General features: G+C 39.6%; 1 protein-coding gene across 1 annotated transcript in view; it reads left to right on the forward strand.

Moving 5' to 3' along the window:
- The window catches only part of LOC143116710 (NACHT, LRR and PYD domains-containing protein 12-like), an 85160-nt gene that overhangs the window by 31180 nt on the left and 29237 nt on the right, over positions 1 to 24743 (forward strand). Inside the window, exons 5-6 of the mRNA XM_076278002.1 lie at positions 21384 to 21554; positions 21763 to 21924. Of these exons, the coding sequence (XP_076134117.1) occupies positions 21384 to 21554; positions 21763 to 21924 (333 nt within the window). The remainder of the gene's footprint in view (positions 1 to 21383; positions 21555 to 21762; positions 21925 to 24743) is intronic.

Consider the following 24743-nt stretch of genomic DNA (forward strand, 5'->3'; position numbering starts at 1 on the left):
GCCATACCCGGGGCCAAGCTTTTTTACCTAGCTGCTTTGTGTGACACCTGATGTGTGTGTCAAATTTCAAGACTTTTCAACCATGTTAACCACCTCAAAATATTTGCCAACCACGGGATCAGTCACCTAAGGGGGCGCTAGCGAGTCCCTGGGCCACGCCCGGGGTCAAGCTCTTGTACCTAACTGCGTTGCGTGACACCTGACGTGTGTGCCAAATTTCAAGAGTATTCGACCATGTTAACTACCTCAAAAACAGGACAGCAAAAAAGTAGAATAACAATAATAATACTCTATAATAATAATAATAATAATCCTTACAAAAACAATAGGGCCTTGCGCCCTTCGGTGCTCGGGCCCTAATAATAATAATAATAATAATAATAATAATCCTTACAAAAACAATAGGGCCTTGCGCCCTTCGGTGCTCGGGCCCTAATGAATAATAATAATCCTTACAAAAACAATAGGGCCTTGCGCCCTTCGGTGCTCGGGCCCTAATAATAATAATAATAATAATCCTTACAAAAACAATATGGCCTTGCGCCCTTCGGTGCTCGGGCCCTAATAATCCTTACAAAAACAATAGGGCCTTGTGCCCTTCGGTGCTCGGGCCCTAATAATAATCCTTACAAAAACAATAGGGCCTTGCGCTCTTCGGTGCTCGAGCCCTAATAATAATCCTTACAAAAACAATAGGGCCTTGCGCCCTTCGGTGCTCGGGCCCTAATGATTAAAATCACATAAATATATGCTATGGGTAAGGATTTTGGTTGATTTTGGCTCGTCCCACGCTATGTTTTTTCTTTTTCAACAGCACTTCTCCGTTGTAAAATGTTGGTAAAATGATACAATTTTCACAGTTTTATATAGTCTTAAGTGTAATCTCATTGTTAAGCAATGATTTTGACATAAATAGATATGTTTTCTATCTCAGTCCTGTTACTTTCATTAAAACCCCTTATAAAATAATGGTACAAACTAGAAGTGACATAATTTCAAGGAAGTGACATCATTTAGAAGAAGCAGATTCCACAGTGTAAGAAAGGGTAACTTTCTCTCTTCTTAAATGTCCTATTTTTCATGTTTTATCAGGGTTGTGAGAGAGGGGCGAGCATACAACATCAGTCCTGTTACCATTTTTTAAAGTGTATATATAAACAATTATTTATCAATACTGATATTACCTATATCTAGAAGTAATAACCTTTCAGATTACATACCATGTGCCTCCCTAACCTTGACCTGTTAGCTAGAAAGGAGCAATTTAGCATGAAATCATCAGTCCTGTTACCATCAGTTCTGTTACTATCCTACAATATTCTATGTAATAAGTGAATGGTAAAAAATAAATGCATAGCTTGAGATGGCCCAACACAATTTCTTGTCATGTTAAGATGTGTTAATTAAATGGGCATTGAAAAGGTTTTATAATATTATGATATCAAATAATTTTTGCTCAGAACGATCCTAAATGAAAATCATTCTGTTTTCAGTCCCTGATCTTTAGTGCCAAATTATGTTTTGCCATTCACAATCTAGGCTACTCACTCACTCACAAAGTGGTGAATAATGAAGTACATGTATAGTTACTGTATTAAAGTACCTTTATAAATCTCCTATGAAGAAACAACCTCAAACACGAGTGAACAAGCAACATGTTAATTTCTTGAGGACACAAACTGCTGTGCTGGCCTCAGCTTGTTGGTTCATCTACCAGCAAATAATTGAAATCTACCACCCAATGAAACTGGAAGATTTAACCCTCTAACCGCCCATGTCGCAATATTGCGACAAGCGTCATTACTGAATAAAACAGACGATAGACGCGAGTACAGTGTAAAATCTCATTTGTACTCTTGACCACTAGTTGGCAGACACCCAGAGCTTCGATTCAAGCTCAACCTTTTTTTTCAAAGTTTTCAGGAAGCTCGCGAAAACACGCGAGAAACACACGAAGAAGACGTGCATTTCCTCCATAACGCGGAAGTGATGCGGGCCCTAGTTTTGCACAAATTGAAGCAGAAATACACCAAATGTTGAAAAAAAAATTCACGTGTGATAAAGTCTTGGATCTGTTATTCACCTATTCTGATTCTGAAGGAGAAAATCTGCCTTTTGGAGAATATGTTCGATCGTCTATTGACTGATAGTCACGGTGCGTCTGTGAATGGAGGTACGTCTTTGCGACAGTGTCCACTAAGCATACCATGCTTATTTCGACCCTTTGCCCAACATAGCTGGAGGTGCCAGTGGCAATAGTGATGATAGTGTCCATAATGGACGTGGTATAGACAGCAGGGGTTGTAAAAATAGGGCTCTAAAGAACTACAAAGTCACCCGCGATATGGAACTGATTTGACCAGGCTACTTTATTGTATAGTAGCATAGGGTTTGTGATTATAGTAATAGTTTACTATTGTTGGTTTACATGTGACTGTATTCCTGTTCATTTGTTATGTCAGTGAAATTACAAAAAAAGAAAGTATAACTGCTCAAATATGTTCAACATCTAGTATTTACTGAAATGTACATAATTCACGGTGGTTACCATCCAGTGACGTCATAATATGCAAATTAGATGAGTAAATTTACCCCCTTCATAAACTTCTGTTTATACTAAATGATTTTCACATTTATAGTAGGACTTTATCTCTTACCACTTGCAAGCCATGGCCTTTTGAAATTTTGATGTACAAATCCAATTTATTCTTTTTAAACCCTGGCGACTAAAGGGTTAACTGGAATCTAAGCAATTACATCTCATGCACTAAGCTTCATATGTGATGTGCTTTGACATCATCAAACGCCTAGTGTAGTAGCCTACTCTGAGTAAGGTTTGTTTGAAAATAGTACATTTACTTATTGTGATTGAGTAGAATTTCAGTCATGTACTTTTACTTGTGTAGATTGATTTACACCATGAAAAGAAAGGAAAAAGAAAAACGCAACCGCCACCAGCTTGACACCGATTAGATATCCTAGATTGATTTGTCATGTCGGGCAAAATTGGATAGTCATAGATGCTAGGAAAGTGGATGCATGGCAATTTTGAGAACCCATGTTGAATTATCACGTGTATTAATGGGTTGACATCGACAGCAGTATTTACAATCAAAGGTTATAAAATAGCGACACACACAAATAGACTAACGTCAAGCTACGCATGCCCTTATTATCTGACCTGACCATCATCGAAAAATTCGATAAGACAAAGTCTTGCGGATGTAAATAACGTAGACTAATTTCGTTGTACAGACGTTGACATCTAGTTCCATGCACTGTGCAACTTGCTGCCAATGGTGAAATTTCGCGGGGGTCACTGCGCTGATGGTGATGGTTGAAACCATTGTGAGGGGGCGGGGGATTCTAAATCTGCGATTTCTATTTGAGAGGAGTTTGGTGCGGGTTTCACATCTTCTCACAGTTCTCAGACCAACATGTATGAACATAAAATATACTTAAACAAATATTATCTGATTTATAAATGAGGTGGCAACAGGGGTGGCAAGACTGTGTCCCAGGGGTGGCAGCTGCCACCCTTTGCCACCCTGTAGATCCACGCATGGTTCCATCCGATGCGAAGGAAGGAAGACAACAGTATAATGAAATGCTTAATGCGTCACCCTAATCTTACAACAATATCAGCCTTCAAAACCTCTACATCTAACCTTCGCAAACACGTTGAGGTAAATTGCATTGTTTTCTATCAGTGGTTCTCGTATTGCTACCTAGCGAACTAGTACTAGCTGCATTTCAACCTAAAACAAACCCAGCAGTAGGCTATTCCTTGACAGTAGCCTATAACTCAGGGGGTCTCCAAAAATGGTGCCCGCGGAATGACTATGAGGCGCCCGCTGCACACTTTCTGAAAATAGCCAACAGGTTGCCTGCAGATCACAAAACATCCTCCATTGTGGAAATGTTTAATAGTAATTTAATTGTAGACCATACATCTGTAACATTAAATTAATATTGATGATACCTTGCAAATTGTAGCTTAAATGGTAGGTTAAACTTTGGCTCAGAATCCCTTTCCATTCCAGCTTTAAATAACAACGGAAGCGGAGCACATACACGCTGCACGCACACATAGACAGTAAAAGAAAAAAGCTTGCTCCTCTGGTGTAGCCAATGGAAGCATATCTTTGCAAAAGTTCTGTGGCTATTCCGTGTTCATCCCATACAGTTTGTGTATGATTGTTCAAGGACTCAATGCATCTTGTGGCATGCATGGCAATAGGATTGTCTATTAACTGGTGAAAAACAAAACCTTTTTTGTCAGATCATGGAGAGATTTCAGATTTGTGATAACTGTAACTATTTCATTATTTATTAGATTAGATTCCCCATGGAAACTTTGAAATAAACAAACTGAACAAAAATGTTGGCAGTGTTGCATATTGATATTGAAGTATTGACAAATCAGATGAAAATACAGTTGCTTAATATATAAAGGCACGTAGGCCTACATAATATTGATAACTTAAATGTAAAAATCACATAGGCCTATTATTTAGGAGGATCACCCTTGCAAAAATAGGAGTGAGGGTCTGTTTGTTTCAAATGAGTAGCCCTCCATATGATTTTGGGTCCTCCTTGGGTTATTCCCAAAAACTGGTATAACTAGTAGAATATATGCTTCAGGAAGGGTTGACAACAGAATGTACCTTGCTGAATAAATGCAGCAATTATTGTATGGGATTTTGTAGATTGCTTAATCAAATGTAATGGTTGGTAACTTGTTCTAGCTATCATGTTCTGGGTGTTTTTCTCTCTCTCTCTCTCTCTCTCTCTCTCTCTCTCTCTCTCTCTCTCTCTCTCTTACTCCCCCTCCCTCTGCCAGCCTGGTTAATGTTTCATTGGTACTTGTGTTCCTACAAAGCTCTTGCCTTTTGTTATATGCATAGAGCTGAAGTTCAATTACACGCATTAACCCTAACCTTCAAATGCGCCGCTGACTATCAAAATAACGATGCACTGTTTGAAGTTGCACTGCTTGGTTCTAAAGAGAATGAGAGGTGTCATTCTGATTGGTTTAAAGGATGTTACGCCCAAAACACACCCATGACTGATTTAGAAACATAAGAGCCGACTTTTTGCGCCTGACATTTGATAACAAAACCACCCCGAATGGACTGGACAAAGCTATTTATTATTTAAGCTATTCGCTAGTGACCATGTGTTTTATATCGCCAAAATAGGGGCCGTTATGTCTTTTTCACTGATCAAAGCACTTCAATACAAAAATGAAAAGTAATTTGTAATTTGAGTAACTTAATAACGAAGTACTTTTGTAACACAGGTATCAAAAGCTATTAAATTCAGCTATTAAGCTATATCACCTGGAACTGGTAAATCAGTGGCTTCAAAAAGGCAGACAATGGATTATATCATTTATATAATTTATTCACATCATTTAGAAACATATGGCTTGTACTACCACAAACCCAAAGGTTCAAGCACCCCCAACCATGCAGACAACGTGTAAAAAGTAAAGCAACACCACAAGAATCACGCTCATAAATCACGGCATTAATATGCTTATGAATAACACCAGTCTCTCACACCAGTAGGAAATCTCGATGAGCAAACAATACACACAGCACTGCAAATGTGAAACAAGGCAGGTTGGGGGCAATGAAACCCTTACGATATGGCATACAAACGCAATTAAAACCGCATCCTTTAAATAACACAAGTATTTTTGCAATAATAAGCAACAGCATACATTTACCCAGGTGGGAAGTGCGAGGGTCGGGAAACTGTGCTGCCTGCCGCCTCTCCAACTACAGCAGCACTAATTATTAGGCTAAATGATCTGTGTTAACTAGGCTACACACAATGATATCCAACTTCAAATAGCTCACCAACTCGGCGTTAATGGCGTTCGTGGCGTGCTCTCCCGACTCACGCATTTCCCAGACAAAGCGGCCGCCTGCCACCTTCAGTCCTTTTAAAAAGTGCATTCATCAACACACCTCCCATACACCTTCATTACGTAACGTTCATTCATTTTACAACACCAAGGCAAAGGAAGAGTTCAAGCATAAAATCAGGACACAAAGACATAACACCAAAATAAAAGACCAAAACAAAATCATATCACACCACAGAACAATATTCCACTGGACACCTGTTACACTTTTTTTTTACTTTTACTTGAGTAGGTTTGTCCAATTGGAATATTTACTTTTACTTAAGTAGATTTTGAAGGAAGTAATTGTACTTGTACTTGAGTAGAGATTTTCAGTACTCTACCCACCACTGAGTATTTCAAACATGAATTTATAACCTGGGCACATAAAAGTTCCCCTAATTGAAGAATGACCCATGTATATGTGTATTTGTGTTTGTCTCAGGCTCAGCAAGTGTGGTATGTCAGATGAAGGTTATGTCTGTCTGGCTCTGGCTCTGATGGTAAACCCCTCCTGTGTGAAAGATCTGTACGTGAACAACAATCTTCCTGGAGGATCAGCACAGAAGCTGTTATCTGCTACACTGGAGGATCCTCACTGCAAAGTTGAAGCACTTCAGTATGTACTCTATAGTAATGGAAACCTAATCTGATCAACCTGCAGTCTGGATTATTATGTATTCATTTTTTAGACGGTTCCGTTCACATAAGTGAGGATACATGAAATTGTATTCATTAGCCATTAGTAGGGTTGGGTTTCGTTTGGGTTTTATCCTAGCCTGGGAAAAACCCAGACGTACTTCCGGCAAATTCGAGATTCGCTCTGAAAGTCCGTCTGGCCAAGAACCCATTCTAGCCCATTTCCAATTTTGCTAGATCGAGGCACCAATCAGAATCCTTTAGGCGGGCTTTACACGATGACGATAGCGCACCCAGTTGAAGAAGCCGGGGCTTTTAAAAAAAAACATCAACCATGACAACTGCTGCTTGTTTGAAGCTGATATTACGTTGGTTTAAGACAGGGAGTTAGAAGTTTCTTAACTGCTTCCTTATGTTGGAATATGCAACATTACAAACATGTATGTAAAGGGATACCTATGTGATATCTGCAACAGTGGTAGGCTACTGAAAACGGTTTGATATTCTGTTCATTTATAGGACTATAGCTGGACACGTAGCCGACAAAAAACACATAGGCTACTTTTGAATTGGTGTGCTATGCAAGCATAACTCGAATGCTACACTTCAGTGTTTGCCTTGAAACAATTCCGGCATAATTGCTTTGAACGTTTCAGTCTCTCGTCCCCCATTCCTGCTATGGCCCGGTCAGCCAGAAAGGACGAATGAAACAAAATGCTCGTTTGAACGTGAACGGTTTTGTTCAGAGCTGAAAATGCAATTGTGTTTGACAGAGGGCAGATGTAAATTGCTAGTGACAAAATATTAGCTTTCAGTGTGGCACGATGTCTTTGTAAATTAGCCTACGTTTAATTAAAAAGTGGTTAATTCTTCCTGCTTCTCCCTACAACCAGACAGTGTTGCAAATTGTGTTTCTGTCACTCTCACTCTCTTTCGTTGCTCTGATTGGTTTTTGGCCTCTCCATGCGTCCGAGGCATTTTGATCGGCGTCCGTTTGGGAACGCCCTTTGGAAATGGGCTGTGAACGAACCTTCCCCAGACCCACTCTCAGTTACGACTAAGAAGGGTCTGGTTTTAACCGGGCTAGTTTTATCCGATACCGGTGCTAAATCGATACTTTTAAAACGGTGCCGGTGCCGAAACGGTGCCTGAACCGGTACTTTGTTTTAAAAATGTTTTAAATTAAAATGGTCTAAAGCATGAATTGCTTTTTTTATTATTAATAAGACACATTTGAACATGAAATTGGACTGTTATATTCAATTTTCTATCAATATCTTATTGCTCCTACGAATAATACTGTAACAATCTTGCAAAGTTGTCTTAGAATGGTTTTATTGGTTACGCACCAAAACACACGAACACATAATTCCGGGCCAGACCTGGCCCTTATGCTCCAGCACTAAACATCTATCTTAGGCTGTATCTAAAACACATACTAGTTAGACCCGGTTATGAACACTGTAATCAACTATAAACATAAACACGACAGTCAGGACGCACAACATTGGTAACTTGCATGGTTAACATTAACATTCAACATAACACATCAAACGAACAGCATCATGGGAGCACAGTCATCAACAGCTAGGCTCAGATCATTACAATACATTTAAATGTTAAAACAGCTTGCCATGCATGCACACTCTGCTTTCAAGTTTAGGCCTATTATACCCAGTGTAGGCGGTTTGCCATAAGGTATGTTAAAACCGCTTGCCATAAAACTGCCAGGTCATGGACAACGGCATTTGAAAGCAAGCAAATCTAACAGGGACTCTACTTTCTAATTAATTCAGTGTGTTCCCAAATGCTTCAAGAAATTGCATGTCTTAACCCATAACACGCAGTAGTTTTGAACATGTTAGGCTACATGTCGGTGTTGAAGTGTTTAGATTCCCAGCGCTAGCCTAGTAGACATTTTAACAGCAACTGTGGCTATGCGCTAACACCAGTCAGCTGATTTTAATTAGCGATAACGTATGGAGATGGTTTCGTAGCCTCTTTGACAGCTCAGTGACATCAGGTATGTAACCTACATATTTATGTTTTTGCCAGCTTACTTTTAACATTATTTTCATATTCATTGTGATGCTATATGGGCCTCATGCACATGAAAGATTAATATGCTATTATGTTGTTTAACACACCGTGAAATAAAGTTTTCACCTTACAACTTTGCTGATACCATTTCAAATAAATGTCAGTTAGCGCAAGGATATTGTGTAACTATAGGCTAGCCTACTGTTGAAAAGTAGGCATCATCTATTGAGAGTCGAAACCATGAGTGAAACCGGCGAAACGAAGAGCACCGTATTTTTCAGAGGCGGAGTAGCAAGTTCTCCTCGAGGCTTACGAGGAGGAGAGAACTGTGATAACAAAAAAAGAGCAATACTTGAGCGTCTGCCAAGGAACGAGACCTTCCTTGACAGAGAATAGCCTAACTGACCGTGTAAATGCGTACGTTTAGGATAGCCTGTGTCAAAAGCACAATTAAATAATTTAGTGGACATTATGTATTGTATTGACTGCTTTGAATGATGCTTTCTTAAACTAGCCTACCTTGTCACAGATTGAGTGGGCCATAGCCTCCTTGAGAATCACAAATGTAATTTTCTATTTTAACGCGGGTTCTGCAGCTGTGGGCCAAGTTAAACCTTTGCGCTCCAGCATCGGAAGGGTGATGAATGTCGGAAGGCATGGGTAGCCTATCCTCTATCCCCCAGTAGCATACCCATCAAGTTCTCCTGTAATTGCACATATAACATTAAGTTACAGCCTACACATTAATAAGTCTGTAGTGGAATATTCTAGTAAGGTGTAGGCCTGCCCTAACGCACCCTGTTGAAATGTGTCGCTCAAATTAGACTCCCGGATAGGCTACATCATTCCTGGCATCGTGTAGGCCAGCGGTTCCCAAACTTTTTTCCCAGCGGACCACCTTCTACATCCTGACTCGGCTCGCGTACCCCCACCATTCAACACAAAAAAAAGTAACTCATTCTATTGACGCATTCCAGGCATCGTTGTTTAATTAGCCGCCCTACATGATAACATAATCAAAATGTGCAACTGGTCTATGAGCTCTCACGTTAAAAAAAAACAGTGTGGAGAACCACATTAGAATGGTTAGGTAACATCTCACTGCAGACCACGCACTGTGGCTCTGGGCAGTCTGTCTCCCAATCCACGTGAAGCCTAGGGCTATATGTCTCATCATACTTTCATTTTCTTCGCGCAGTCTTTTCTGTCTTGTTCTTTCTTTTATCCCCCTGCGCTCCATCTCCACCTTCATTAGTCTGCCCCCCATCCCATTCCATCGTTACCTGTGTCCTGCTCTGTTTCTCTCGCTTCTCCTCTTCGATCGCTTTAATTAGGCCTTTTGGACAGTGTCCCTGTTTTTAGCCAGTTTTCCATGTTTACACAGCCTTCTACCTAGCCTATACTTAAACGAAACTAACGCGCCAGATATTCTGGCTGCCCGTGTTGTGTGCCTTCTGGTTTTTCCCACCTACTGGTTTCCTTGCGCGTGCTCGCGTTGCTCACCACAGCTGCAGGAGTTGTCAAACATTCACAAACAAGTTGTTTTTGACGGATTTGAAGTCGCATTTCATATCTATCCCATGATCATTACACTACTACCACTCGTACAAAATACTTGTAAAATAAAGGCTATAATTTTGCACACTTTATAGCATTACACTGGATTCGAACCTGCAATAAATACGCACACCTATCAGACCGACCTATTTAGCGCATTATCTCTTTGAGCTTCTCTAAGCATCGTCATCAAATCACCTATCAATTAACCACGCAAGCAACTCCGTGGCAACATTTTGTCTTCCATTAGGTGACACAAATGGTATTGCCTTAACTCCTTGTCTGAGCGACTACCAGGCCTGTGGTTTTGAAAAGTCAAATGTTCCCTGACAAAGACATAAGAAAATTAAGAATGTTTATTGACTTGAAAAATATGCTAATTTTTGCAAACCCCCTTCATTCAACCCTTGAAGAAATCGCGGTCTGGTGCGCTATGTAGATCGTTTCTTCTCTCGTACCATTTAATTTCTCAGAATTTAGGTCTACTAGGCCTACAATAACGTCATCACCAAATACATCTTTTATTTTTAGTTGATCAACCACAAAGAGTAGCATACTGTGCACAGTGCACTGACGACCGTAGCAGCCCAAGGTAACCAGTTGTTTTAGATAAAGGGCAACCACTTGTTTCAGATAGCCTGGACATGTTACCTGGGTGTTGCCTACGTTATTAATTGATGGTAGCCTACAATAGTTAATTGTATCGCGTAATAGCCAGGTAGAGTTGGCTCAAGGAGTAGGGAATCAGGCTGGAGAGAGTCACGCATATGTTGCTTTTGCGGGATCGAATCCAGTTTAATGCTAGTTTTCAAAACATATATATTTTTTACATGTCTTTTGTCCGAGTGGCTGTAATGTAGCCGAGCGCTCATGGCGTATGAAAAGCGACATCAAACCGCCTAAAACAACTTGTTTGTGAATGTCTGACAAACTGCTGCAGCGCATGCACGCGCAAGGAAACCAGTAGGTGGAGAAACCAGAAGGCACACAACACCCGCAGGAAATCACGTGTAGCCTATTGTGTGTAGCTTATTTTTTAATGAAAACATACCCTATTATAGAGTTTACAAATTATTTCCTTTCCATATAATTATAACCTGATTCGAAATTATGTATTATTTATGAATTAATTAGAGTATTAATTAATCATTTTTAACTCCTTTCCGCCATTGCCCTTTTCATCTCGCGTACCCCCTAGTGGCAGCTTGCGTACCACCGGGGGTACGAGTACCACAGTTTGGGAATCCCTGGTGTAGGCCTACTGGGCCCTGCCATTTCGCCTCCACGTTTGTGATAAGATGTGAAGCATAATCACATATAAAAAGAGAAGTGGCCTATGACCTATCCATTCGACCATAAGGACATTCTGAAAAAGCCAAAGCCCGTTAATTGAAGCTCACCAGCTAAGACAGCATATCGTCGGTGCACATTTGGAAAACTTAATAAGTGATGCTGACCTGCCAGTTAAGTACTAATGATCCTCGTGGGTTTGTGTCCATGAAAACGAATGAACTGCTTTAGCGCAAGGCAAACTTTACGCACCTACCAACACTACAACAACTCCCAGTCGGAGAGCGCGTGTGTAGCCTATTAAAAACTATTTTATCCCAAATGCCATCAGCATTCTTAACCAAACTTAGTGACAACACGCATAGCCCTACCTGCATGACAGCTGTTATGCAGTCTTTATTTAAACATATTTATTAATTTTCTATATGTTTTCCCTTTTTTGTAGGCTACTGTACTTGTTTTAATTATATCTTCAATGTGTCTGAGATGTTGTTTGTCCATCTGTCTCTGGTGGGCCAAAGACAAATGTCCACTATGGTGTAGGCTAGCTAGCCTACATTAAAGATTTATTTTATTCTTTTATAATCCACCATGCGTAATGTAGGGATGGAGAATGCTTTTCAAGCCTATAGCCTATATTTAGGATTCAGCTGAAAAACTCTAGCGCTCTTGAAAAACTCGTTTAGAAAAGAATGGATAGGCTATCATGTGATGTCGTGGTCTATCGCCCTCTCACGGTGAATTGCACGGATGAATATTAGCCTACATGATTTTGTGCTTCTTTGTCAATCGGACCTTCGTCAAAATGAAACGCCATTGTGTGACAAGTGTGGCCTGGTTGAACATGCACTGAAATAACTGAACATAATTGAACATAACCTGAACAAAACCTACCCCCTACCAGGTTAAGTTCAGAGCCTATGTTATCATAGTTACTTACATAGCCTGGTCATTTTTGAGCTTTCTGGAACTGAAATCCCAGGTTTACCATTTACTCTGGGTGTACATACCCAGTTAAGTTCAGAGCCTATGTTACCATAGTTACTTACATAGCCTGATCATATTTGAGCTTTCTGGAACTGAAATCCCAGGTTTACCACTAACTCTGGGTTAACATACCCAGTTAAGCAAGTAAACCTGCTTTCTGGAATACCCCTCTGGTAATACATCCAGTGTTTATCATGTTAGCTAACTATCTGGATGTGTTGCTATCAGAGCAAGACGTTAGAGATGGCGCATGACATGCAGTGATGCCTCGGAAAAAAACCGCTAAGCACCGAAATGAGGCACCGAAATTGACGTTGTTATTCGATGCAGTTACTACCGTTTGTGTCGGCACCGGTGCCATATTAGAACCGTGTTTCGGTGCCCAACCCTAGCCATTAGCTCCTACTTCTTAGCTCCATTAGCTCCTTACTCCTATATTCTCCACACAGAACAATACAATCTATTACCAGATGCTGTAAACAAACAACTCTAAATGTTACTAGACAAAGGGGAGCTGGAGCGCTGCTGCTATCCCTTGTGTCCTCTTGGAAGGGTTAACCCTTTAGCCGCCAGGGTTTAAAAAAAACTTAATTGGATTTTTACATCAAAATTTCAAAAGGTCATGGCTTGCAAGTGGTAAGAGATAAAGTCCTACTGTAAATGTGAAAATCATTGAGTATGAACAAAAGTTTATGAACGGGGTAAATTTACTCATCTAATTTGCATATTATGACGTCACTGGATGGCAACCACTGTGAATTATGCACATTTCAGTAAATACTAGATGTTGAACATATTTCCGCAGTTTTACTTTCTTTTTTTGTCATTTCACCCACATTTTTTTTGTTTGTTTTATCTTATTTCTAAGTGCTGTTGTTAAGCACCTTTTATTGCTGTTTGCGCTTTATAAATAAAACTGAATTGAATTGAATTGAATAACAAATAAACAGGAAAACAGTCACATGTAAACCAACAATAGGAAACTATTACTATAATCACGAATCCTATGCTACTATACAATAAAGTAGCCTGCTCAAATCAGTTCCTATCGACATTGTAGTTCTTCAGAGCCCTATTTTTACAACCCCTGCTGTCTATACCACGTCCATTACGGACATGATCACTATTGCCACTGGCACCTCCAGCTATGTTGGGCAGAGGGTCGAAATAAACATGGTATTCTTAGTGGACACTGTCGCAAAGACGCACCTCCATTCACAGACGCACCGTGACTCAGTCAATAGACGATCGGTCATATTCTCCATAAGGCAGATTTAGAATCAGAATAGTTGAATAACAGATCCAAGAATTCATCACATGTGAATTTTTTTTCAACATTTGCTGTATTTCTGCTTCAATTTGTGCAAAACTATGGCCCACATCGCTTCCGCGTTATAGAGGAAATGCACGTCGTCTTTGTGTGTTTCTCGCGTGTTTCTCGCGTGCTTCCTGAAAACTTTGAAAAAAAGGTTGAGCTTGACTCGAAGCTCTGGGTGTCTGCCAACTAGTGGTCAAGAGTACAAATGAGATTTTACCCTGTACTCGGGTCTATCGTCTGTTTTATTCAGTAATGACGCTTGTTGCAATATTGCGACATGGGCGTTTAGAGGGTTAAAAGTTCATCAAAAAATTATTGGAAACAATCCATGTCAGGCACTCAGTGGGATACAAAAGTTAAAAAGCCTTTATTATTTTTTAGAGCTAAAGCATTAAAACACCAATGCGTATCGGCCCACTGACCTTCATCCGGGTGTTGGTAACAGATTCAACTGTACTTATAGTGACATTGATATCAGGTGTGCCACTCTGGCACTTTGAACTCATTTTAGGCCACTAGAGGCAGTAGTTCAGACCATGTATAATGCCAGAAATTTCAGCACACGAATACAACCCCAAAACAGAAAAAGTTGGGACATTGTGTAAAATGTAAATAAAAACAGAATGTGATAATATACAAGTCTCGTAAACCCATATTTAGCAGCGAAAAGGAGACAACATAGACAACATATCAAATGTTGAAAATGAAAATTTGGACTATTTCATGTAAAATATGTTAATTTTGAATTTGGTGCCAGCAACATGTTTCAAAAAAAGTTGGGACGGGAGCATGGTTACCACTGTGCTGCTTCATCTCTTCATTTAACAAAATTCTGTAAATGTTTATGAACTGAGGAGAACATTTGCTACAGTTTTGAGAATGAAATGTTGTCTCATTACTCCCCGATATAGGATTTCAGTTGCTCAACTGTATGGGGTATGTTTTTCATTCCATTATGCACCTAATTTGACAAATCTGGACTGCAGACAGTCCATCTTAGCACCTGGACTCTTACTCTATGGAGAAATACTATTTAAATATGTGCAGAATTCATTTTGGCATTGTTTTCCTGAAGTATTCAAGGTAGCCCTGGAAAAGACATTGCCTGGATGGCAGTATATGTTGCTCAAAACTTGTATACATCATTCAGAATTGATTGTGCTTTGCCAAATGTGCAAGATGCCCATGCTATAGGCACTAATGCTCCTCCACACCGGGAATGGAACTGAGCACTAAAACAAGTTGGATAGGTTGGATACTTGGATAGGCCCTCTCCTTTTTAGCCCATATGAGTCCATGATTTCCAAAAAGAATGGCAAACTTGGTCCATAGGCTGACCCAAGCCAAATTGTGATGTCATCGTAATTGATTCGGCCGCCATATGGCCGCCATCCAGACTCTTTTCTTCAGTGGTTCCATGTTGGTGGAATGAATTGTCCAGTGCTCTCCGTTCCTGTGGTAGTTTTGGGTCGTTTAAGAGGGGTCTAAAGACATTCCTATTTAACATATACTTAGTTAAGCACTTATGTGTTATGGTTTGTATAATGTTGTTTTATTTTAATTGGGCTGTTAATTAATTTGACATTATTGTTTATTATTGATATTCTCCTTAATGTAGTCTTAGCATGTCATTGTTTTTATATTATTGATTGTATGGACATCATTGTTTTATTATTGCCTTTCCCCTTTTTTCCATTGCTTTTTTATTAGGCTATTGATTGAATTGATATTATTGTTTATTATAACTATTCTCCTTATTATATTTGACCAACATTCTAATCTGTTCCCTGTTCAATTTTAAATATTATTATGTTGTTTTGTATTTATGTGTCGCTTTGGACAAAGGCGTCTGCTAAATCCATAACCATAACCATATTGGATTTAATCAAAAACACCTAAAAGTTTTCACAGGTCACAAAGTTTGTCCGATTTTCACGAAAACTTGATGCAGATGATCTTCAGAGCAAGCCTCAAAAAAGTTATTGCTTTTTTTCTTCAAATCTAAAACCGTTCGCCCGTAACAGCCAATTAAAATTGTCGGCAAAGCCACCAAACAGGAAGTGAAGTAATATGTAAGCAAGGTTTTCTCGTATCAAGACTAAACTTACTATATGTGCTCAAGACCCAATTAGGAGGAGGCTCAAACTATTTGGTACTTTTTGAGCACTGTGAGGCGCTATAATCACAGGAAGTAGGCTCATATATCAGCAATGCTTACACATATTGAAACCAAACTTGGCACATGGACTTGAGACCCCATCCTGAAGATGCACAATACATTTGGAGTCTTTTGACCACTAGGGTGGCGATGTAATCACAAGAAGTAGGGTCATATCTCAGCAATGCTTTCACATATAGAAACCAAACTTAGTATATGGACATAGGACCCCATCCTGAGGACACACAATACATTTGGTGACCTTCTACCACTAGGGGGTCGCTAGAGATAAAGGAAATTAGCTCATATCTCAGCAACGCCTTTACGTATTGAAACCAAACCTGGTATATGGACTCGGGACCCGATCCTGAGGACGCACAATACATTTGGTGTACTTTGACCACTAGGGGCGCTATAATTAGGAAGACTTTTTCGTATCGACACCAAACTTGGTACGTTGATTCGTGAACACATCCTAAGGACCCACACTTAATTTGGTGTGCTTTGACCACTAGGGGTGCTATAATTATCAACACTTTTACCGATTTAAACCAAACTTTGTATGTGGACTTAGGGGTACATCTTGAGGACACACAATACATTCGGTGACCTTAAAATCCAGTCCAGTCCAATCCAATTCAATCCAATCAAGTCCAATCCGGAAAGGTTAATATTTGTCATGCATTCTTTAACATGAAAGCATAACAAACTGCATAAATTAAAGAATAGTACTACTTGCCTACAGGTAATATGTGGATCATTAATGTGTCAGGGAATCTAAATGCAGCATCAAGTAAAAATTAGTGCTGTCAAACGATTAAATGTTTTAATCACGATTAATCGCTGAATTCCTATAATTAATCACGATCACATATTTTATCACATGATTAAAATTCTATTATTTTGCATTTCTTAACTTTCAAGGAGTCCATATTAACAATATAAAGCAATTATTGTGTATCTTGATTGGGCTTCAAATGAAAGCAAAGCAAGTTAGCCTACTTTATTAACTTAACTTTAGACGTAGGTCTATTTGATTATTTCAAATCAAATTTCAAAAGATGTGCAGCAGGCCTTCAGAAATATAGCTGATATAAACTGAAATAAATGCTACTGCAGAAGTGCATGCACAAAATGTACATGCATTATAAAGGCCATAACAAACAGAAAATACTATAAGTATAAATACTATAACTTATTCATACTATATTCATTATCTTTGAGTTCAGTTGAAAAGAATGGAATTTAATGTAAATTAATGTTGAAAGCAGAGTGCATCGCACTCATGTCGGCATTAGTGTCCACAGCAATTTAAAACACCATTCAGCCGACCGCTGGGAGTTCACGACTACAGGAGGAGGACTAGGAGGAAGTAAAGAATATTTGCTACTAGGAAGTGTCTGGCAGTTTGAGGACAAGAAACGGTGCATCAAAGCTACATAAAGCCAAAAAGTCAAAATAGTAGCAGCCAAAGAGGATTGTTGATAACAGAACAAGTGACGGTGAAAAAATCTTTGGCGGCACACTTAATGCGTCAGCCTACTACTCTTTAGCCGGCTCGTAAGCCCAAACAAGTGTGTGCAGCATGCCTTTACGTAGCCTAGCCTACTAACAGCGCATCATCATAAAGATACATTTAATCTGCATCACGCCCCATTTTAGCGGAAAACAAGTTAACATTATATCATTGATTCCAATGGGAAAGACAGCTAGTAATCACACGTTGACGTTACATCTAGTTATTAACCCTCTAACCGCCCATGTCGCAATATTGCGACAAGCGTCATTACTGAATAAAACAGACGATAGACACGAGTACAGTGTAAAATCTCATTTGTACTCTTGACCACACACAAGAAACACACAAAGAAAACATGCATTTCCTCCATAACACGGAAGCGATGCGGGCCATAGTTTTGCACAAATTGAAACAGAAATACACCAAATGTTGGAAAAAAAATTCACGTGTGATGAAGTCTTGGATCTGTTATTCACCTATTCTGATTCTGAAGGAGAATATCTGCTTTTTGGAGAATATGATCGATCGTCTATTGACTGATAGTGACGTTGCGTCTGTGAATGGAGGTGCGTCTTTGCCAGAGGTGGAAAAAGTAAGAAAATATTGTACTCAAGTAAAAGTACCAATACTTTGATGAAATATTACTCAAGTACAAGTTAAAATACCAATCTGAAAATGTACTCAAGTAAAAAGTAGTTCATTTAAAATGTACTTTAAGTAAAAGTTACTTAGTTACTTTTTTTTTTTTTTTTTTTGGGGGGGGGGGGGTACCAGAACAACTAGTTTTACCAGAGACTTTCTAATGAGGAGATACAGCACTCAAAAAATCCTCCATAGTAATGCATGGGGTTAGTTTGTAACGCAGTTGTCTACACATATCACAACCCTTCCACGGCAAAACGTTGACATGTGAATACATTGAGCCAATCATGTGGTTTGTTGTGAATACATTGAGCCAATCATGCGGTGTGTTGTGAAGACATCGTGCCAATCATCTGTTGTGCTGGGTAGTGTACTCCACGTCAGGTGGGAGAGAGGAGGGGCACTGTCCCAAACTATCAACCCAACAAGCTGGGTTACAGAAAATAACCCAACATGAGTAAAAACAACCCCACAAAATGACCTGACAGCCTAAACCCAGCGTTTGGGTTGACAAAATAACCCAGTATTTTTTAGAGTGCATGCACAGGATCTCCTCGCAATATTTCATTAGTGTTAAAACGAACTGAGACAACCCATTGAAATAGCGGAAAATACACTTTCATAGGTTAGGCTACACATGTAATCTGATGCATCTCGTGATCCAGCTCCATCTCCATCACTTTCGGAAAGACTGCATGGCGCCAGCTTGATTCAGTCCTGTTGTATAGGCTACATGCTGATCTTTATCACTAGGCTAGTGGTTTAGGGCGCGATTTTTTCCCTCTCCCTTTCTGTTTTCGTTAGTCTTAACCTTTTTTTTTACTCAAGTAACGGATGGGATTTTTGATGTAGCGAAGTACAATACTTCACTCAAAATGTAATCAAGTAAAATTTAAAATACCGATTTTATAAACTACTTAAAAAATACAAAATACACAGAAAAACTACTCAATACAGTAACGTGAGTAAATGTATTTTGTTACTTTCCACCTCTGGTCTTTGCGACAGTGTCCACTAAGCATACCATGCTTATTTCGACCCTCTGCCCAACATAGCTGTAGGTGCCAGTGGCAATAGTGATGATGGTGTCCGTAATGGACGTGGTATAGACAGCAGCGGTTGTAAAAATAGGGCTCTGAAGAACTACAAAGTCATCCGCGTTATGGAACTGATTTGACCAGGCTACTTTATTGTATAGTAGCATAGGGTTTGTGATTATAGTAATAGTTTACTATTGTTGGTTTACATGTGACTGTTTTCCTGTTCATTTGTTATGTCGGTGAAATGACCAAAAAATAAAGTAAAACTGCTCAAATATGTTCAACATCTAGTATTTACTGAAATGTGCATAATTAACGGTGGTTACTATCCAGTGACTTCATAATATGCAAATTAGATGAGTAAATTTACCCCCTTCATAAACTTCTGTTCTTACTCAATGAGTTTCACATTTACAGTAGGACTTTATCTCTGACCACTTGCAAGCCATGGCCTTTTGAAATTTTGATGTAAAAATCCAATTTATTTTTTTAAAACTCTGGCGGCTAAAGGGTTAATTCACAGGACATTCAAAGCTACACTTACCATAATGTCCCATGTAAAACGGTTAGCTTGCTATCTAGTTAACTGTGGAACTTTAGTATAACATAGCCAATTATCTCCTAGTTGTAGGAAATAATAATAAGCTTTATTTGTATAGCACCTTTCATACACAGAATGCAGCTCAAAGTGCTTTACATTTGAAGCATGTAACAAAATAATAGTCAGTCAGTCATTATCAATCACATTTCTTCATTGCTGGGGCCGTTTATGATCCACTCAGCAACATATCAAAAATATAGAAAATGACATGTCATAAGACTGGCAGCCTTAACCCTCTTACCCCCCACAAGCACGCCATATGGCAACTGTGGCAAGGAAAAACTCCCATATTCCAGGAAGAAACCTTGAGCAGAACCTGACTTAATAGGGGGAGCCCATCTGCTTCTGGCTTGCTGCGCCCTCCAATAGCAGCAGATGTAGAATAATCTGAAAAAGTAGTCTACAGGATAAGACGAGTTAACTAAAAGCTTTCCTGTACAGGTATATTTACTGAACTCGCCTGCTTTATGTACAGAGGCAGGGTGTTCCATAGTTTGGGGGCATAATGGATAAAAGCAGCTTCTCCACTTTGTTTGTGGAGCACTTTGGGTACGATTAAAATATTAGAATTGGATGACCTAAGTTTCCTTTGTGGTTGATAAGATATTAAAAGCTCAGAGATATATGAAGGTGCTATGCCATTCAGAGCTTTGTAAGTAATTAACATAACCTTAAAATCAATTATATAGGAAATAGGGAGCCAGTGCAGTTCAGCCAACACAGGGGTGATGTGTTCTCTCTTCTTAGTCTTAGTTAAAAGTCTAGCCGCAGAGTTCTGTATGAGTGCCAATTTCTAGACAGTCCCTTAGAGAGAAACTGAACTCCAGAATCTCTTAGGCCAATTTGACTCAGGTCCAGCTCTATCAGAGAGTTTGGTGACTGTAGAACATTAGCCACACTTTCAAAGCACTTATCTGTAAGTGTGCATTCAGCTAGGCTCGTTCATATTACAAGTGATAAAATGAATGTGTGACTTATGTTTAGTTGATGTTATGACATGTAAAGTTAAGCTTGCCGAACTTAGTTATAGTCAGCCATGGGCAGTTTGACTTTGCCTACATTCATGACACTCCTGTTAGTAAACTGCAAGAGCAACAAATAGGAACATAATGGTCACATTGATCCCATAAACACAAGGATAACTCTTACACCAACCTTATTTTGTGCCTTTTATTCACGTTTGTTTCAAGATTTAGTAGGTATATAAGCCCTTTTCGCTCCCCACTTCGATGCAGCATAGGTCTCCATTATATCCAAACAGTCATCTTTCCCCTAAAAGGGGGCGTGTACGTGCAGCCCATACAACGTTCCATTCCATTCGTCAGTGCGTATTGTTTAGTTTGCGGTCTAGCTGGATCTGGTGTGGTGTTGTAGTTGTTCTAACGTTACTAGTTGTTGCAACAGCATGTGAAAAAACTACAAAGTTTGTTAGACCAAAATAATGTTAATCTCGCGATAAAAAAATTGACACTGTTAAAATAGGTTTGCATTAACGGCATTAATAACGCGTTTAACTAACAGCACTAGTAAAAATCAACATCTATTACTACACCTTGTACTGTCATTATAGGGGAATAATGTATCTTGGTTGTGCTGATTTATTGAGTGCACCTTGTAAACAGTGCCTTCCATGTATCTATTTCTATAATATCTGTTTTTTTTTCATGTTGTTTTACAGGCTAGCTGAATGCACACTTACAGATAAGTGCTTTGAAAGTGTGGCTAATGTTCTACAGTCACCAAACTCTCTGATAGAGCTGGACCTGAGTCAAATTGACCTAAGAGATTCTGGAGTTCAGTTTCTCTCTAAGGGACTGTCTAGTCCCCACTGCAAACTACAGACATTAAGGTTGGTGTAAGGCCATGCATGTCCTGATCTTTTTATGTGTGTGTGTGTGTGTGTGTGTGTGTGTGTGTGTGTACATTCACATGTACATTAGTCATTACAGGGGAATAATCTCTCTTGATTATGGTGATTTAGTGGTGCACTGTTTATACAGTATCCCTTCCACTTATCCATTTCTGTAATGTTTTATTTTTTTCATGTTGTTATGTAGACTTGCTAAATGCAAACTCTCATGGAAGTCCTGTGGAATTGTGGCTGCTGTTCTACTGTCACCAAACTCCCTCATAAAGCTGGACCTGAGTCACAATGTCCTGGGAGTTCAGCTTCTCTCTAAAGCACTGTCTAGTCCACACTGTAAACTGCAGACATTAAGGTTGGTGTAAGGCCATGCATTTCCTGATCATTTTTGTATTTGTTTACTGAATGTTGTTGTATGCTATAGTGATAGGAACAATTATACAGTGGGTCCCCGTTAAAAATTGACACTTCATTCACGATCATGGTGAATGGTGAAATGTAAGTACAACTGCAGCCGCTTGGGGGCAGCATAGTCCGCTGTGGAGTTCCACGGTCGAACCAGACGAATTCGACAGCAAGGGCTGTGATTGGCCGAGTTTTTAGTGCGTTTCTCTGTGTTTTTAGCAGCCCCTGCAACATGCTAGTCCACTGTAGCCTAAGCCTTGTACATAATGTTAAACATAGTTTTGGATTCAGTGGCAAGATTTCTTGATTGTACAGTGTCTGTCTCGCAGTAATGTTTTAAAATGAGAGCTTCGTCAGCTGGCAGTAGGCTACTTTGTTGGTAGTCATGAGAAGTTCGCTTGCTAACAGAACATAAATATGCTGCCCAGAAACCTTGTGAATAGTTCTGATTTTTTTTTTACTACACTAACGAGGTTGAAATATAGACTTTGCCTACAGCATCTCCTTAACAGTAATGTTAACAAAATGACAGCATTCATATGACAAAGAAAAACGAATTCGGTCACTCAAGACTGTGCCACAGCAACCAGTGTAGGCTACAATCCTACCCAATAGGCCTACTCGAAGCAGATAGCGTTGTCTGACGGTCGAGTGGGTTAATGCACGTATTTCCAGAACAGGTCTGCAACTTTCAGGCAGTTCTGAGTTCGAATCTAGGCAGGAGCAGAGCCATATAAAGGCCTAGGCCTATTGTTATCATTTTTTGCAAGGTGTTGATCCTGGCAATACTTGTTTATAAGACATTCGGTGATTAATTGATAGCTGTTTTTGGGACACGTTAAACGTTCTTTATAATGAGCGCATCCGGGGAGTAAAACGACTGTTACGCGCTATTACAACTGTAGGCTACAATGACTGCAATACAAAAATATGCGTGTTAGTTTAGTTAGTTTTGTGATGTTTTGCACGTTTGCCTCATGTGTTTTCAGGTTTGAGGGCTTTTTTGGCAAGATTGACCTTGGTTAGACTCTGATATGTTATTTCTCCGTATGGAAAATAAAGTCAATTTTCGACACACGTCTGTTATTAGTTCAATAACAAGTGTTGCTTGTTAAAACATGTGACTAGTGAAACTCAAATGATTTAAGAAATATTTAGCCAAAGCCAAAAAGTGTTAGAGAAGTAGAGACGCCGGTGCAGCTCAGATGTCTTCTTAATTTTCTTTATTCTTTAGTAAAAGGTGCAGAACATTATTAAACTTTGACTAACTTTTCGATGTTCGTTAGTAAAAACATCGACACATCGAAATGTTAGTCAACGTTTAATAATGTTCTGCACATTTTACTAAAGAATAAAGAAAATTAAGAAGACATCTGAGCTGCACCGGCGTCTCTCCTTCTCTCTAAAATATCTGTCCTGGCCTGGTTGCAACGGATTGTGGCCAAACGACAGAAGCGCGGAGAACCCTCCTTTGTCTACCAAAAAGTGTTACTTTGTGCCCCGTGCTCCCCCACTGCTTGTGAAAGAAGGGGATGGGGGAGGGGGGCTTAACGTGAAAAAGCTTAATGTCACAAAAAGGCAACGAGTTGTTTTAGGCTACAGGCCTTGGGGGGAGGGTATGGGATGACCAGAGCCGTCATCTATCGTCTTTCCAGGCACACAGCTTGTTATATAGCCTATCGACTGCCTTAACAGATAGGCTTTGCTCTTGGGTTTGGCCTTACAGCGAACTCAATGCACTTGTTGCTTGCAGTTTGTTAAATAAAGCGATGCAGATTACATTATTTATTTCTGATTAATTGCGTCTTTTGATGTATTTTGCAACATTTGCTTGTTAGGCTGGGCTACTGTCAATGTCCTGTACAGGTCAATGTTCAACAATTGCTGGTGTAGGCCTAGGCTATTAATCAATTAGGGACTGTTCGTTATTTATTTAATTAAGGGGCTACCGGAGGAGTTTTGGGAGCGTAAGTCAAAAAAGATGTGACCCTCCCTCGCCAGCAAGAATTTTTTCTATGACCCTCCAAAGTGATTGAGAAAAAACGCATGACCCTCCCCAGTCCCAACAATTTATTGATGCCTTAGGCTACTGGGTCAATTTGGGAGCTTGCATGCTACGACTCCTTCCTTCAAATGCCTTGAAAAGGCTGTCGTTTGCACAATTTCACAAATAATCACCGCGACCGAAACAAACCTGTCAACTTTTCCCGGGTTTATCGCGTATTTTAACTTTTTCCTCGCTGTCTTAGGAGGAGCTGCAGGGCCGTCGCTGCAGGGCCGTCGCAAGGGGATGTGCGAACTTGACAGATGCAAGGCCCTTTTCACTTACGTGCATGAAATCATGCGATAGCTTACTTTACACATAGCCAAGGCTACCGTCGGTGTATTTTAATAGTAGCCTAGTCTAATAAGCTACACCAGCTTGCCTTTAAGAGGGGAAATTCAATTGTTTAGCCTATAACATTAGCTGAGTCACATATTTGGCCATATGGTGTTTATCATAGGCTAGGCTACATCACGAAACCAAATAGTGTAACAAAGGCGAACACTTTAACAGGGGGAATTAATTGGGCATGAATCATTGTGCTGAACGGTATTTGTCAATGAGCAGAAACACACACGACATTCAAACTATTGATAAGATGTACTGGTCTGTATCTATAGGCTAACATTGGACAAATAAATGACACTCGCCATATCCTGACTCAGGAAAAAAAAAACATTTTCTTGCTTTGCCGCAAACTCAGCAATGAAATCATAGGCCAGTTT

The sequence above is a fragment of the Alosa pseudoharengus genome, unplaced genomic scaffold (assembly GCF_046254945.1).
Source record: "Alosa pseudoharengus isolate Yale_2024_CS ecotype anadromous, Long Island Sound unplaced genomic scaffold, YU_APseudo_1.1 YU_APseudo_1.1_scf_1, whole genome shotgun sequence".
In the NCBI taxonomy this organism is placed as follows: Eukaryota; Metazoa; Chordata; class Actinopteri; order Clupeiformes; family Clupeidae; genus Alosa; species Alosa pseudoharengus.